The sequence below is a fragment of the Idiotropiscis lumnitzeri genome, chromosome 6 (assembly GCF_059441095.1).
Source record: "Idiotropiscis lumnitzeri isolate Australia: NSW breed Sydney's pygmy pipehorse chromosome 6, RoL_Ilum_1.0, whole genome shotgun sequence".
In the NCBI taxonomy this organism is placed as follows: Eukaryota; Metazoa; Chordata; class Actinopteri; order Syngnathiformes; family Syngnathidae; genus Idiotropiscis; species Idiotropiscis lumnitzeri.
The window spans coordinates 8,917,694-8,934,420 of record NC_142396.1 but is presented as its reverse complement, the minus strand read 5'-3'; the positions used below and the strand labels follow the sequence as shown (position 1 = coordinate 8,934,420).

The following is a 16,727-nucleotide window of genomic DNA, read 5'->3' as shown; positions in this document are numbered from 1 at the left end:
TCAAATAGAAGACACAAATACACTTACACAAAGACTGATAATTATCCTGACATTTGTACACATCTCACAAATTGATTAGATTAATATGCTGGATTTTTTTGTTTACAATTATTTTTTAAAAAAAGTGCCAGGAACCATTTGTCATGAAAGTGCAAATATTAGTGAGGTGGGCCGCGATGAAGTGAGAGTGAGACAATACGGTTTCGCTAATCTTCTTAAAGTCTACAGGTATTAGCTATTATGCTGATCCATTGTGAAGACGTGTCCTGCGTCCTACATAAACTGTTGACTAGCTCGCCTGTGTGTGTGCCACGCAATCAGCTCAGCTTCAGTTTGACAATCAGACATTTCGGCATTCTCTGACCTAGAAAAAAATTTGGGTAAGTTTGCATCTTTCATTGAAATGTATTGTTGCTGTTGTCATATTTGTTATCCTGAGAAAATATTTAGATTTGATGTCTTTTCTGTGGTTGTGAATGTCTGTTTGGGTCCAACGTTAGAGCTCAAAACAATCCTTGTTCATTGGGTTCCGGTATGCAGTGAGAATAATACTCTTAATAATTAAAACTAAAGCAGCAATGAATGGGTCCTCGCAGCGCCTTTTTCAAATCAAATTTTTGCATTCTCACACAGATGGCATATGCAAAAAGTGAGTTTTAATGTCGCCCATTTACGTTCTTATCAGGGCATATTTGGACAAATTCCACAGTTGAGGAATGACAAAGTTCGAGGCCTAACATTGGACGCTTCAAACCAAAATGGCCGACTTCCTGTTCAGTTTCTGGCGTGGCTCCTTCAGACAGATGTTGCATTGTTTTCTAATTTTCCAGAACCCAACTGAGAGTTTTTTGAAAAGCCGTGTTGAAGCCATATCATACATGTTCACCCAGAAACAGGCATTTATCAATCTTGGTGAGACCCCAAAAGATCATTCATTGGTCAGAAAAAAAATTACAATTCTCCAATTCTCCTTCATAATAATCTGGGTTTGTTTGCATTTTAGGTGGCCTGATAAAGTGAAATGAAACACGCCAGGGACGTGTGGGATCCTGTCAACCCCTCATTTGGGGGGAGAGCTGGACTACTGGATTGAGAACTGGACTGCCCTTAATCCATCGGAATACACAGGATCTGAGAATACAGAATGTATTGTCTGAGAAGGAAGCGACTGCGTTTGAGGCGAGTCGTTTTCCTCCTGGCCGGGGTCTTCATCTGCATCGTGTACCAGCTGACCATTAACGGCGTGGACTACGAGGCGGCGCCTTTGCCTCAGATCGGAGACGCTTTAACCGAGGGCTCAGCCGGATGGGTCGAGGATGTCACAGCCGAGAGTCGGGAGGCGCCAAGAAACCAAACGACACCGGCCCCCCCCTCCAACTCAACCCGAGATGATAACGTTGCCACGAGAACTCCACCGCCAGTGACCACCAACCGGACTATTGTGCATTGCATTTATGTCCCGCCTGTTCCCAAGGAGGAGGCCCCCACTCCAACTTCTCCTGGCGAAGCTCCTCACGTGAAGGGAGAGTACCCTGAGGATATATTTTCAGTGGAGGAGCGTAGACGAGGCTGGGTGGTCTTGCACATCTCTGGCATGATGTACATGTTTGTGTCACTTGCTATAGTGTGTGACGAATTCTTTGTCCCGGCACTGGGGGTTATCATCGACAAATTAGAGATATCCGATGATGTGGCGGGGGCCACTTTCATGGCGGCCGGAGGTTCTGCCCCTGAACTTTTCACCTCCTTAATCGGGGTCTTCATAGCCCACAGCAATGTTGGTATCGGGACTATCGTCGGTTCGGCAGTTTTCAACATCCTCTTTGTGATCGGGATGTGCGCTTTGTTTTCACGGGAGGTTCTTCATCTCACCTGGTGGCCTCTCTTCAGAGACGTTTCTTTCTACATTTTGGACCTCATCTTGCTCATCCTCTTTTTCCTGGACAATGTCATCATGTGGTGGGAGAGCATGACGCTGGTGGCCAGCTATAGCCTCTACGTCATCTTCATGAAGTTTAACAGCCAAATAGAACACATGTTCAAGACGCAGCTTTACAAACACAAGAGCATTGTCCGAATCATTACTGATGAGGAGCTTGAAGTGGTAAGAACATTTTTTATTTTTTACTTTACTTTTACTTTTTAGAACAGAATAACCCATTCATGAAAGTGAAATACTTACATTTATACTAGGCATACTTTATATAACACCGACTTATTTGGACACACCTTTAGCCATACTATATATCCATCGATCCATTTTCAATAGTGTTTTCTCATTAGGGTCATGGGTGGTCTCGAGCGTGTCCCAGCTGACCTGGGTGAGAGGCCAGGTACACCCTGGATTGGTCACCAGCCAAAAGGGCACGCGTAGACACACAGCCAGTAACACTCAAATTCAACACTCATCCTCAATGCTGAATCAATTGAAAAAAAAAAATCCATTTAATGCAATTGAATGTAATTTAATTGTTTCCTGAACCAAGGTTATCATAGTTCATGAAAATGACCCAATTAAAACAAAAATTGAAAAAAAAATTTTGTTAACAAAGTAAGATATAATCTAGAGTGGATTAAAAGGAAACATAATTCAATGAAACAACATTTTATGTTGACAGACAAACTAAAACTAACTAAATGTTCTTTGTTTTGACCTTTGTGAATTAATTTCAGAAATGCGCTTTAAGGTTTTATTTTAGATGAATTAATTTATTTTGTACTTATTTCTTTATCACTGTACAACTGTATAAAAGACGAACAGTCCTTTGGGAATTTTAGTTTACTTAATTATGCTAAATTTAGAGAAACACAATCCTTCCACAACTACGCCATATAGAAAAAATAAAACTAATACTAAAACTAACGACCAACCAAAATGAAGCCTTTTTGAAAAGCAAAAACAAATCCGCTCTAAAGACTAACTAAATCAAAAATGAATAAAAAAAACACACACACCAAAAAATCGGCAAAATAAAAAAAAAAAAAAAAAAAAGAAAAATCAAACATTATGATAACCGTGTGCTGATCTGAATCGATCCTTTTGTATTGTTGTATTTTCACTTTCTGTCAGGACACCATCCCAAAACATTTGTCCATCCACTGTTACGCTAATCCAATCACCAAATTGGGATTTTGTCATCGAGTTTTATTCCTTGAAGGGATCACACTTACTGTACATTTCTGCCATGTTTACCGACACGTTTATGAACATGTCAAAAGAGTGACGTGACACTTTGAAAGGCCTGAAAATGAAGCTGAGCCGTGGCAGCGACATAATCCCTCAAGGGAATGCCGCGCTACGCTGAGAGTGGCGTCAACATAAAATGTGTTTCCCCACAAGCTCGTGACAAAATTCAGATGTACAGACACCAATTGAATCTGCTTAAAAATTGTTTCTCAAATCATCTGTAAAAAATCTCTTTGATTTCAACCCTCTCATATCTCCATATGCAAAAGACAAAAAATTACAATGCACTATACAAGGACTCATACAAACGCATGAGCTGAATGGAATCTCTTTTCTGAAAATGAATTGCAAACAGACCAAGACGCAGACCAACGGGGACGGTCAAGATAACACTCCTACTTCTCCAGGCGACAAGAATCGGTTAAAGGTAAACGTGAAAGCAGCATTTTTTTCCATTTCCGATCATTTCTCTGCATGTTTAATTGACCTCCTTGCTGTTCATTGGCATGTTGCCGCCATGGCAACAACCAATGTCTTGCATCTGCTAATGTTGCATCTAGCCTGCATTTCACCTGAACTTCAAAAGCACTGTTTCGCTCTAGTTGAAGCCATCCCTGCAACGTGGCGGAAGTTCAGCGTCTTTGCACAACAGCACCATGAGGAACACCATTTTCCAACTCATGATACACACATTAGACCCTCTTGGGGAAGGTGAGCCCCCCCACGGTACAGCACGCATGAACTGTACTGTCATCATCATCATGTTGGCGCATTCCCAGGTCACGTTCTTCAGAAATGCTGCACGTCAAATAGAGAAAAGTTAAACCGCTGTGGATCTGGATAATGATGCATTTTATTTTCTTATTGTTTTAGTCACTTTGGTATCATTGCTATTGGATTGTCCAGATGTGCTTCTGCCATATAGGACTCTCGTGCGCCACATTTAAAGGGAATCAAAGGGGCCGCTTTGATTGGCCGTGATTAAAGTTGACTTTGATCACCTTCCCGGAGACGCTGCTCTACCTCTCGTAGATCAGATGGCCCACACTGCTCTGAGAAATGACCAACATCGCAGAGATACGCGTGCGCCGTGCAAGATTGACACCGGTCACAAAAGTAGAGCGCTATGGACTTATTTATTTCTTTATTTAATTTTGTGAAGTGTGGTGGAGGTATTAACACTCTAACAAGAGACACTGGAGCTATAAGTGATCTTATTGCGATATTGCTAGAACAAATTTATTAATCTAGAGATTTTTCTGTATTCAGTAAAAAGACTCACCTCATAGGCACTTTTAATGAATTTCCAAGAGTTGCAGGAATAATTCTACTAAGATAAAATTGCTACGCATGGATGTAAAGTACGTATAGTATTTTTTTCTCTTACTTGTGGTTCTCTCTTGTTCCCAATTAATGCTTTTAAGTGTCCTCTTATTGTATATTGTGTATTTTGAAGGTTTTTAGTTGTGTTGTGTGTTGTATGCTGGAGTGTTCCTCCATCACTCGTGTCACCACATGCAGATTTCTTTGTGCTGGTGTGAATGCTTGTAGGGAAATTCAAGGACAAGGCCCAGAGTCTGAATAATGTCGTGAGACGAAAGGCTGAAGGTGAAATTGAAGCAAAGCGTGAAGGTAAAACACAAACGCAAAGGTCATGTCACTAAACAATGTCATTGTAAATATAATAGTTCTCCATGTCAGATAGTTGTTCATTTTAACAATAGAATTTATTATTGTTGTTTACAAACACATTTTATTTATTATCAGAAATAGCAGGACATGTGAATGATTTTCTTTATGATAACTCACCGCTTCTCACAATCAACTGAGCTATAGATTTCTTTGTTAGATGGGGACAGTGAGCAGGAGCAAGACAAAGAGGACCAAGCTGCTCCTGCAGGAGAAACTGAGAAGGAGGAGCCACCTGAAGATGAGAAGGTACTCTCCACGAAGCATGTCAAAAAGCCCAGAAGTCAATCTTTGATACCTTTCTATGTAAGGTGAACCAACATGCAGCATGCAGCATGCAGCATGCTCCGTACTTCATACTTGTGTCCAGTGTATGTCTTGTTACGACACTGCAGGAGGACCAGCCCGCAGAGGAAGACGGGTCAGACGAGTCAAGCAGCGGTGAGGAGGACAGTGATGACGAGGATAGCGACGAGGATAGCGACGATGACTCGAGCAAAGATGAGGACAACGAGGAGGAGCCTCTGTCTTTAGAGTGGCCCGACACGCGGCGGAAACAAGTCACTTACCTCTTCCTGCTGCCAATTGTTCTCCCTCTGTGGCTAACCATCCCTGACGTCCGCAAACAGGTTACCACATTCAAATGCTGCGAGCGTAACTAAAACTATGCATTAAAAGTGACTTTTTTTCCTTTTCTGACAGAATTCCAGGAAATTTTTCGTGGTCACCTTCCTGGGTTCCATTTTGTGGATCGCCGTCTTCTCTTACCTTATGGTGTGGTGGGCACATCAGGTTAGTGACTGTGGACACGCAGGACAATTGATATTTTTACAAACGGTCATTCGAAATCTAAAATATAATTTCATATAATTAGCCTCATGGCATTTTTTCTTTATTTTTCTTTCTTCATTTTTTTTTTTACATATACATTCACATACAGCACAACAAATTTAACTTTTGCAGATTAACATGAGCTGAATGACAGAGAATCTCACCTGGAATGAAGAAATACACTTTTTATTGAATTTTAATTGTGACAGTAAGTAAAAAATGACTTGGCCGATTATGCTGTTAGGTTAACTCAACTTTATAGAGTACTTTAAAAAGAAGCACAGCTGCATAAAACGTGCTGTACAGAAAGAAAATCATCTAAAATACAAAGACAATTAAAACAATATGTTAATTATATATAAAAACAGTCACAATAGAACACTAAAACACGATGCAGAGTCTCATGCTTAGTCTAAAGCCGAAGAATGAAAACTTGTCAAAATTAGTTTTAAAGATGGACAGGTAAGGGGGGGTGGGGGGGGTCGCCTCACATTTAACAAAGGTCATTCCAAAGGGAGCGGGGACGAGCAACAATAAAAGCTCCATCCCCTCTGAGGCTCTGCTTAGTCCCGGGTACCTCCAGTAGCATCTGGTCCGCTGACCTGAGGCACCGGGCAGATGCATAAAGGTCGACGAGCTCAGAGAGGTCAGGTGGGGCGAGACCATTTAAAGATTTAAAGACAAACAAAAGCATCTTAAAATCAACGTGAATTATGTGCTTCCTCCTATGAGCACCGGTTAAGGGGCGAGCAGCAGCGTTTTGGACCAACTGGAGACACTTGGAGGAGGACTGGCCGACTCCAAAATAAAGTGTGTTACAGTAATCCAGCCAAGAAGTAACAAAGGCATGAATTACGGTTTCCAAGTGCTGTTGTGAAAGGAGAGGCTTTACTTTTGACAGTTCTTGCAATGGAATTGAATGAATCAGCAACAATTGTTGTAGTTGAACTCTGGTTTATCCATACAGGTGGGCGAGACCATTGGAATCTCCGAGGAGATTATGGGCCTGACTATCCTGGCTGCCGGGACATCCATCCCCGATCTCATCACCAGCGTGATCGTGGCCCGTAAAGGACTTGGCGACATGGCCGTGTCCAGCTCAGTGGGGAGCAATATCTTTGACATCACTGTCGGGTGAGTTTTTACGCTCTGCTTTTGTTGAACCAATTTCACTGACGGATGCGCTTCGTGGCAATTACACTGACAGATGAAAACCACTTGCATCATTCGTCAATCCGACATTTTTCAAAAGTGCCTTGTCATATGTCAGCAAAATGGCCCCACTGACAAACAAGAAGCGCCACCCCTGACCCTGAATGTTTTTTTTTATTTTTTTTTATGGGAATCTATGCATATTTCTCTTGCTGTGTGTGTTTCAAAAGTCTGCCGCTGCCATGGCTGATGTACTCGTTTATCCACGGTTTGGTCCCCGTTGCTGTCAGCAGCAACGGGCTCTTCTGCGCCATCGTGTTGCTCTTCCTCATGCTGCTCTTCGTCATCATCTCCATCGCGTCGTGTAAGTGGACGATGAACAAGGCTCTGGGCTTCACCATGTTCCTGCTCTACTTCATCTTCCTGGTGCTCAGCGTCATGCTGGAGGACCGCGTCATCGTCTGCCCTGTTTCCATCTGAAGGTCACGTCATGCTGGGTGGTCTCTCTACTTTGGTTCCTCAATGTGATGCATGTATTTCAGAAAAACATTTAGAGTGCATCAGAATGTTGTTGGAGATGTGTTGCATCTGCAGCCATGGTACCTGCATGCATTGTCTGTAAGGTCTCATTTTCATGGTAATTTGAGGCTGAATGATAAATGCATTTTATTGTTTTTATGGAGAGTAAAATAAAAAAAATAAAATAAATAAATATATATATATATATATATATATATATATATATATATATATATATATATATATACATATAATGTATAAAATAAAATCTGAAAGCATTTTAGTATTATGCATTAGAGGATTTCAGTTAGAACAGAAAGCCGTCTGGTAAAACCGAAGATTTCTGTTTTCAACTAAAATGTGCCTCTCGTTACGAGGAGGTATCAGCGATATTTATTACATAACACGGCCACTATTAAAACACTCTCACATCGTTGCAATACAAACCTACAGCGCAGAGTTAACACTCGCTGCGCACAATGGGCAAGGAGATCGCCACTGCCAACTACTGGAGTGGATGTGCAATTACACTTTATTGTAGTATGGCGAAAAAAAAAGATGTTCCCCAGGTTCACACACGCCCCCCTAAGCACCGCACCGCGCCCCTCCAGAGGGGCCCATTTGAGAAGCACTGAATTATAGCGTGAGTTTATTTCACTGTGAACCCGAGAGAGCCTCTTAGTTTTTTGTACGTTTTAGTATGAATGTGAGAGCATTCCATTTGTGTGAGATTGAGTACATGTGAGCATTTTAGTATGTGTGTATTCCAGTAAAATGGGAAGGCCTCACTGATATCTACATGCAAGTTGCTACGTTTCAGCAATATGTGAGTTAATCAATTTTAAGTACTGACCTTGTTTTCCATTAGTATGTGTGAGAGCATCTTAGTTGTTTGAATATTTTTTCAGTTGTTTTAGATGGGCCCTTATTAAAGTAAGAACTGTTTTTTGATTTTTTTTTTAATGTCATTGTAGAACATTTTGCTTTGTCGTAGTTTAAAATCAACACTTGATGCCTATCAGCAATTTAAAACAAGAATCACATATTCAAAAATGTTTACGTTTTTTATTATGAAATAAATGCAAATAACAGATGCACTTCTTTTGAAAGTAGTTTCCTATAAATTAGTGTCCACCTTACAAATGGTGAATAACCAACGCAAAGTAGTTAACCTTAACACAAGATGTTGACATCAAGTGATGAGTTTTCTTGTTGTTAGAAGGCTAATGTACAAGCTATGAAACAGGTTTGATTCGAAGCAAGGACACAGCATGAATATGAGTCAAATGGCATCACAGTACAAAGAAAAGTTGGTTTATCAGCTTCTATCAGGACACAGTGACTCGAGAAAGTGATGCGAGGTCAGGGCAGGGCACAGCTGTTAAAACCTTGCACACACACACACACCCACAAAAAAACTGTGCAAGAAAATTTGTTTCGCTTCACTTTTTAAATGAAGCAGTTCACTTCTATTATGAAATGAAATCTACAAAATACGTACATCAAAATCTGTACATATATGTCTCCATTTAACATGACGATAACAACAAGGAAAGTTGTGATTAATTCAACTGAAGTTTTCATTCATTTTCCAGTTATCACATACTTTGATTGTACTGTACTGAGGGAATGTATCCTTGGTGGTCCCAAACATCAACTTTACACAACAAATCTCACTTTAAAAAATATATTGCTTTAAAAACTGTAAATAAATCATATTAGAATTTCCCTTCTGGGTTATTTTGGTACATTGTAGAAAAAAAACAACACAGGAAAAAAACATTGTGCATATAAATGAATTTAGTGCTCCCCTTCTAAACTTAGAAATGTTTTATTTTTACCACCATCACCATGTCGCTGAGTGTCTTCAGGTATGAAAGTGTGCACATGGTGAAGGTGAGGAGGAATGTAGGGATGTGACAACAAAATTTAAAATCTTTTTTTTCCCAAGTAAGACCAATATCAACGTAAAAGAGATGGAAGAAAGAAAGAAAACGGTGTTTAAAGGTGAAGTCAACACTCGCCAAATTCTTGGCAATATGTTCTATACGCCTTTACAATGAGCACAGAAAACAATTATGTGCATCTTAAAAGCCAATTCTGCAGTGTGACCTCCTTTCTGCCTGCTTGTTTGGCTATCGGAGACTCCCACACCATCACTGGCAACGGACGACAGCAAGCATTTCCCCACATTGAAGGTTAGGCGACACAAATTTCACCATAGTGCATAATTTTCTTCCTCAATGTACAAATTTGATGAAACTTAATTTGCATGTGCCTAAATACCTCAAAATTGTGGAGTGTGGTCAATATCAATGTTGGAGCTTTCAATATTTCTTTGGGCGGTTAAAGATGAGTTATCACGCGTACATGCGATGAAACTATCGCAATACTGCACGAAGATCATCCAATCGAAAACAAGGCGACAGAAGAGATTCCACTGCACATCATATCTAAAAATATACACGGGAAACACATTTTTAACAAGGGAGAGTAAATTATTCTGAATGCAGTGTGAAACACACCTCCGCGATATGACCACATGAAACGAACCTGTTGTCACATCTTTGAGGAATGTATTTTGCTTTTGGTAAAGCTGTATGTGTTAGACATAAAAAACATCACATTACATTTTGTTAACGTAGTTCAGTCAAACCCATCACATCTTTGGCTGCTGGGCCAATGCAGAGCTCATTTTGTAAAAGTGCTTTAAAAAAAAACCCCAAAAAAAACAAAACACTGAAAGCAATTTGTTCTTTACACTCAACAGTCTCAACACGGGTCACCAGGACCACAAAGTCAATGTGAGAAAACATGTTCTTTGACATACTTTTAAAACACAATTGATAAAAAAAAAAGTGTAATAACTGTAGAAACAGTTGAACTGGTACATATAGTGAAAATACTGTGGAATCTCCCTAATATTTACTCAAGACTCACTGCTCCGCACGTCCCAGCGCTAAACAGTGAAGAGATGTCATCATGGCAGTTGCTTTTGCATTTAAGAGTCATATTCCCATTGTGCTTGTAAGAAGGGCTCAGGAGAGCTGGTCCTGAGTCTCAAGTCCAAAAACACACACGTGTGTTTTTCTTGGGTGTGTGTGTGTGTGTGTGCGTGTGACATCTGCTTCACAGACTGGGCTCCCCGAAAGTCTTCCTGCACTCCATGACCCCTGCTCCAGGGGGGCGGTCACAGTTGTGTGTCAGTTTGACCTGATTCGGGGTGAGGCGGTCGTAGGCCAGCTTGTACTCCCGGTCAAATGCATCTGCAAGGAAACAAGTTATTTAATCGATCTTGCTTGTATGTCAAATACACACACATAAAAAAAAAGTACGATTAAAAGTGCAAATTCAGAAATATCAGTTTAAAAAATTAGGTTTGCGTTCAAGTTTGCACAGTACTTAAAAAGGCATTTCTTGCAAAAGAAACAAAAGTAAAAAAAAATCCACACATGACCGTAATCATCGCCATGTCATTTTGTCACAAAGCTTTTAAGTAACACATAGGCAGTCATCAGAACGTCATAAAGCTGTTTTATGTTGCTGTTATATAGCAAAAGGCTGAGAGGATTATGGAAAGAGGACGCCCTGAGAAACATTAGTTCTGGACCTCAAGACAGAGAAAAGCTACAGAAATTCAAAAGCAGAAAGCGAACGAAATCTTGGATTAGCTCTCTTGGCAAAAAGCAACAAGGTAATTTTCTTTGTGTTTATAAAAAAAAAAAAAAGTTTTAGATCTCAGCTTGAATTTCATCCTGATCTCGGATCGGTAACTGCGTTCATTTGTACTTGCCTTTCAATACGTCTACATGAGTGCTAAAAGTACACTAGACAAACAATGAGCAATAATAAAACATTGAAAGTAAGATATGATATTTTGCAACTTACTGATATTGATGTTGTTCTTGCCCAAGGACACCAGAGTGAGGAATAATAAATCTCTGTACAAGCTCCTATATGAGACACACACACAAAACCACACTTTAGTTATTTCACACCGGTGCCCAATTCCAAAGTAAATGTGCACCTCCTCACCTCTGTCTTTTAAAACCCAGCTCAGGCCCCAGCAGCTGGATAATTTGGCTCATGGGCTGATAGATGTCACTCTTCTTGATGCTCCTCACCAAACTCTGAAGCAGCTCCACAGTGAAGAGCTGGCCTTCCTCGCACAGGCCCGAGCGAACCAGAGAGTTGGCGCCTGCAACCAAATGGAGATCAAATTCCCCCTAATCAAAGGCTCATTCGTCTCCATAACTGCAAATCTACGACTCAAAGTAAAGCCAGTCCGAAATTCAATTATGCGCAACTGTGCCATTACTTGAATGCATGATCTCATTTACTTGCAAGTATCACTCACAACATCTCAGAGCAAAATCAATCTTTTGAAATGCAGTAAATGGAAATCAATGCCTTCATAACTTTGAGGAAATGAAAACAAATGCCTTCATAACTTACAATGTGTGTTCCAGAGGACGTAACAAGGGTGGACTTTGTCTTGGTGCAACTTGAGGTTGTCCCACATGATCCTCACCAGCACCTGCTTGCTGTCCTCAGAGGAAACACCAGAAAGAGTCTGCGGACATGATGAACCGGTCAGAATTACACAGAATGCTTGATTCACTGGATGATTATATTCTAAAACAATAATAATGGGCCGGAGTTTTGCAAAGTGAATATGTGTCCATTAAGACACAAAGTCTATCACTGGCATCAGGCCAAAACCTCATAAGTCATGTTTAGGCGAATTTAATATTTTTTCAAAAATCTATACTATTGGTCAGTGCACATCTGTGGGTGTTAGTTTTCACATTATTGACCAATTTAAAGTGTTGAAAATGGCTCAAGGCTATTGGTAGGAAAAAAAACTGCCATTTTTGGGTTCTCCTGAAAAGTGTCGCTTTTGGCCTGATGTCAGCAATATGTATGTTGACAAGGTTTATATTCATGCTTAGTGTACATTATTAGACAGAAATTTGCTCCAATTTGTTTTCCGTAAAGCATTCTTTACGCCATATATTTCAAATCCAACTCTTGACATGACATGTTTTTATGTGAGAAAGGTCTCTGATCATCATTTCATGGCAAAGAAAGTCATGGAGTAATGTGATTTTGCATCAGGCATGAATCATGTTTTGCCAATAATTTCACTGATGTTGCTTATGTACCACATATATTTCTGGGCTGAATTTAAAGCTATATTTATAAAGCTAAATACATCAGTTCATGCATTTTTGCATGTTAGTGTCCTCAAAAATCACTCAGCTGTTAAGTTAAACAAATTGGCACTGTCCTGTGAAACACTAAACTTAACTTTACATTTTTTTTTTATTTTTACGGAATGGGGTTTTTACGTCGCAGACATCCCATTAATGTGAGAAGTAAAAAAAAAAATGGACATACGTGTTTTCCACAGGACTGACAAAATACTAAAGGATAAAATAATGTAAAACAGTTGCCTGTAATTGATATCTTTGCTGTTGCATGTGTTAAGGGACCAAAAAAGATTGTCCATTATATATTTGTTAAACTAGTACGGCTGGTGAAAGTTACTGGAATTTTTTTTCTGTCAGATATCAGAATTGACTCTCATTGTAAACCACAAAAAAAAACTTTTATTGACCTGATCACCATGGCGACAGTGTTGGGAGGCCAGGATCAGAGCTGGCAGATTAGTGGGCAGCTCCAGCCTCCTAAAGAACCACACCAGGTTCCAGAAGACAATGGGATGCTGGTCCACAACCCCCGGGGAGTAAATGGCTTGCTCGCCTTCATTCACAAGGAGGCTCTCCAGTTCCTTCCAAAGAACTAGAGGGCTCAGATACGGCACCGTCGCTGGTTCACACGTCCCAACATTCCTTTGGCTAGTGCAGTCCGTCTCTGACATTTTGGCTTCAGGCTTGAGTGACACAGATGTGTCCTCCTTGGTAACAAGAACAGCCTCCTGGGGATATCTGAGAGTAGACACGGTGGATCAGATTAAACAAGGCCACATGGATGAAGGAAGTGTGTGCGTGCGCATGTTTGAATTAACTTGCCTGCAGGGAGGCCTCAGATCTTTAACCTCCACATTGAGGAAAGGAAGGAAGGCTGAGCCGCAGAAGGGACACGTGCTGTTGAGGTTGGAGTCGTTAGCCGTCCAGCCGGCCATGATCTCCTCGTCGTAAACCAGAGAGTCGCAGGTCTTGCAAAGCGAGCAGCTGGACATCATCACCTGCATCCAAACGTATCAGGACTGGGCATGAAACAACTTGGCAAGACTGAATATACACACACACACACACACGTATATGAATGAACTCACCTCAATGGTGTAAGTGGGTGAAGGCCTAAAGCGGTTTATTTCAGGTGAGGAATCTGGAGTGTGAGGACTTCTCGAAGGAACTGTCAAACCACCTGCAAATATATACACAAATTAGATGGAGGATAAAAAATGTAACATCCCAAATCACTGTTTTGGGAGAAGAAATTGATGCAACAAAGCCTATAGAAAAAAAATATCACTTGACCAGGAAATTCCACTAAGTCATCCAGCTGCCAACAATGTTTACAAAAATGTTCTATTAACAATTTAATACACAGCAAGCCCACTCAAATTCAATCTGGTGGGACCAAGTACTTAACCCAACCTTGGGTAAAAGTAAACTAATCTGCTCAAAATCCACAGCCACCGCGAGAGTGAGATAGGAAAACAATCTCTGTGCAGGTGTACCTAACGTGAGCATATGCCTGTTTGGTACAAGAGCTCACACGCTTACGCATTGCTTTCACGCCTGCTGGCCTAATTTCCCAAAGCACAGCAGCAGACGCTTTTTAACACAAAACTACCAAATTGAGTCAGTTGGAGTGCTGTGGACAAGCATGCACGCACAATGCTGCAGTCAAGCGTCACTAACATCTTTTGCATCAGACGACTTGATATTGAGGAAATGAAACAGACTGAACGGAGGTGAAACAAACCAGAGAATGAGTTGTGTCGGAAGACCCTGTCGGGTGAGCCGGGGCTGTTCAGGTGGGTGTGACCCGCCACGGGACTCCTCCTGAGTCGGGCGGTGCCGCCGTGCTGCGGCGACACAAAGCTGTCCGTGTCGAGACAAGAGTCATCCACAAGCGAGGAGCAGTCTGCATCTCCCGAGGTAAGCGAGGACACGCTGATACGATCGCAGTTTGACTCCTGCCGGCGTGATATAAAGACAGCATGTGGTCAGGGTTGAAAGCAATCGTTATGAGTCATTCATTTTGGCAGCGCTGACCTGTGTTAATGAGGTTTGAGAGGACAGGCGGGAGTAGAGGCGGCTAGCCTTCTCGGCGACACCCTTGCCCGCTAAGAGGACGCTGCTCTTGAAGCTGTCCAGGCTGGGGCTGAAGAGGGAATCCATGGAGAAGGAGGCGGCGGAAGGAGGCGGGGACGAGGGTAACACCAAGGACGAAGGCCTCTCTCTGCCTTTGTTTGAAACGCCGAGAGGGAGCGACGGCGACGTCCTGAGCCGCTCTCTAGATTTGACGGGTAACAGGAGGTGGGTGTTGGAGCGTAGCAATGTGGGAGGTCGGGTGGACTGCGAGGAGGGGCTCGCTCGCTTGCGCACGTCCGTGTTGGGACTGCAGCTCCTCAGCGGGCTGTTTGTATTGTTCATGTACATTTCAATCTCCTCGGCCAGCTCACGCCGGGCAGTGGGCGTGCTAACGTTGCTTTGGCCGCACTTTTGCGCCGTGGCCATCTGAGACAAGGGATCGAACCCTGCCTCAATATCAGATCGGTTTGATGTCCCAACGCTGCAGGTCGGGTTCTGTTCATCATCAGGCTCCGCCTTCTCCTCCTCCAGCCCACTCAGTTTGTCGGCAGCAATGTGGTGCTGCTTGTTGGAGTTAACATGAGGGATGGTGAGCTTTGGAGCTCCCGAGCCAACCGACAAGTCCAGAGACTTTGGCCGCTCTGCATGTGTATGAGGTCCACAAAGCATGTTGTCGCTTAAAGACGCACTGGAAACCAGGCTGACGGCATTGCCTGTAACACATAGTTAGTTTATAATTACATTGTTTTCCCCATCAATATAGCAATTATTCTGGAAAGATTTGATCTGTATTTATTTTTTGAATGTCCTCTTCCAATTTAATATTTTGGCAAACACAAATCCATCCATAAAACAACATCAGATTTAATAAATAGAAATGTTTTGGTGCAAATGAACAATACGAAAAATCCACCTGTTTATTCATCACAGGGGACGGCCAATTTGCTACTTGCTGTTGACTGAAAGTGCCTAAAGGCTCAGCTTGCGAACGAGTGAGTCGCGATTGGTCGTCACTGGAGCACTTACACAGTGGTGACATTTTTGGTCGACAGCAAGGAACAAAATGGCCACCCTCTGAGATGGATAAAAAGGGTGGAGTTTAATTCATGTTCATGTTTTTAGACTAGTTTGGGCGCATAAAACATGGAAGGATTTTTGGCTTCCCCTTCAAACATTGAACTTCTGTAGAGACTATATGTATATATTCTCTATGTAAAATTATAGCCTTCGTGAAAAATTCATTATTGCGTTTTTGATTTGAATTTGATACCTAATTCCTCCCTGATTCACAGCGTAAGATAATGGACCCACCTACAACAATCAAATAGCTAACGCTTGACTAATACGTTTGAACTTGGTAAGTTTTACAAGATGAGTGTTACAAGTATGTAAAACACCACAAATGGCACTCACTGTATAGCTTAACAACATAATTATAGTGATTGAAATGATTAAATGAGTGGAAGAATAAAATGTTATAAGCACTTTTTGTATGAATGCATGAATCTCAGTATGGCGACGCACATCATTCATGCCAGAGTGGAGCTGACCCCCCCTAATGTTGTTTGTAGCAGTGATGCAAGACAAATCCAATCACAAACAATGATCTAGTTACATAAGACAACACTCATCTGTCAACACAGTGTGGTTTTCAATAAAGAAGTACACCCACATTGGAACATTTGTTTTACATGCTGTCTCTTAGTGAAAACTCAGTTGTAGTGGTCAGTGAGTGTGAGATGAAAAAAAATAAATAAAAAAAGATAACGGTTCATCAATAACTCACTGTGCAGTTTTGTTCCTTTGTCCTCCAGCAGTGGAATGTTTTCAGCCTCTCTGCAGCACATCTCTTCTTTGGATAAGGAATCATAGCCTTGGTCTGATTGGCCACCTGAAATTGAGTTTAGAGGCTTAATTTTTTTTAGTTGTTTTTTGGCACAGGCTTGTGTTGCTGCCTCTATTCTCCTGAGCGATTTAAGTCTTTTTTCATCTGTCTCGTTTTGAAGTAAGCAGCAGGAAACACTCCACAAAGAATTTAGAAAAGCAATCCAGTGAGAACA

General features: G+C 41.4%; 2 protein-coding genes across 4 annotated transcripts in view; one reads left to right on the top strand and one right to left on the bottom strand.

The window, feature by feature from the left end:
• The first annotated feature begins 224 nt into the window (after window positions 1-224).
• slc24a1 (solute carrier family 24 member 1) lies at window positions 225-9,106 on the top strand. 2 transcript variants are annotated; one of them, XM_088298574.1, is made up of 11 exons: window positions 225-380; window positions 831-912; window positions 1,004-2,104; window positions 3,543-3,614; window positions 3,790-3,898; window positions 4,739-4,819; window positions 5,037-5,125; window positions 5,272-5,505; window positions 5,579-5,668; window positions 6,675-6,841; window positions 7,090-9,106. In XM_088298574.1, the coding sequence occupies exons 3-11, from the start codon at window positions 1,145-1,147 to the stop codon at window positions 7,337-7,339; spliced, it is 2,052 nt and encodes a 683-aa protein (XP_088154700.1). In that variant the 5' UTR covers window positions 225-380; window positions 831-912; window positions 1,004-1,144; the 3' UTR covers window positions 7,340-9,106. The 2 variants fall into 2 exon arrangements, with proteins under 2 accessions (XP_088154700.1, XP_088154701.1); XM_088298575.1 differs by lacking the exon at window positions 831-912.
• dennd4a (DENN/MADD domain containing 4A) overlaps window positions 8,677-16,727 on the bottom strand; it is a 22,825-nt gene continuing 14,774 nt past the window's right edge. For both annotated transcript variants that reach the window (XM_088298572.1, XM_088298573.1), the window contains 10 exons: window positions 16,454-16,558; window positions 14,629-15,380; window positions 14,336-14,549; window positions 13,680-13,771; window positions 13,414-13,589; window positions 12,999-13,329; window positions 11,834-11,951; window positions 11,414-11,576; window positions 11,267-11,331; window positions 8,677-10,644 (listed from right to left, as the gene is read on the bottom strand). In XM_088298572.1, the coding sequence (XP_088154698.1) occupies window positions 10,508-10,644; window positions 11,267-11,331; window positions 11,414-11,576; window positions 11,834-11,951; window positions 12,999-13,329; window positions 13,414-13,589; window positions 13,680-13,771; window positions 14,336-14,549; window positions 14,629-15,380; window positions 16,454-16,558 (2,153 nt within the window). In that variant the 3' untranslated portion in view covers window positions 8,677-10,507. The remainder of the gene's footprint in view (window positions 10,645-11,266; window positions 11,332-11,413; window positions 11,577-11,833; window positions 11,952-12,998; window positions 13,330-13,413; window positions 13,590-13,679; window positions 13,772-14,335; window positions 14,550-14,628; window positions 15,381-16,453; window positions 16,559-16,727) is intronic.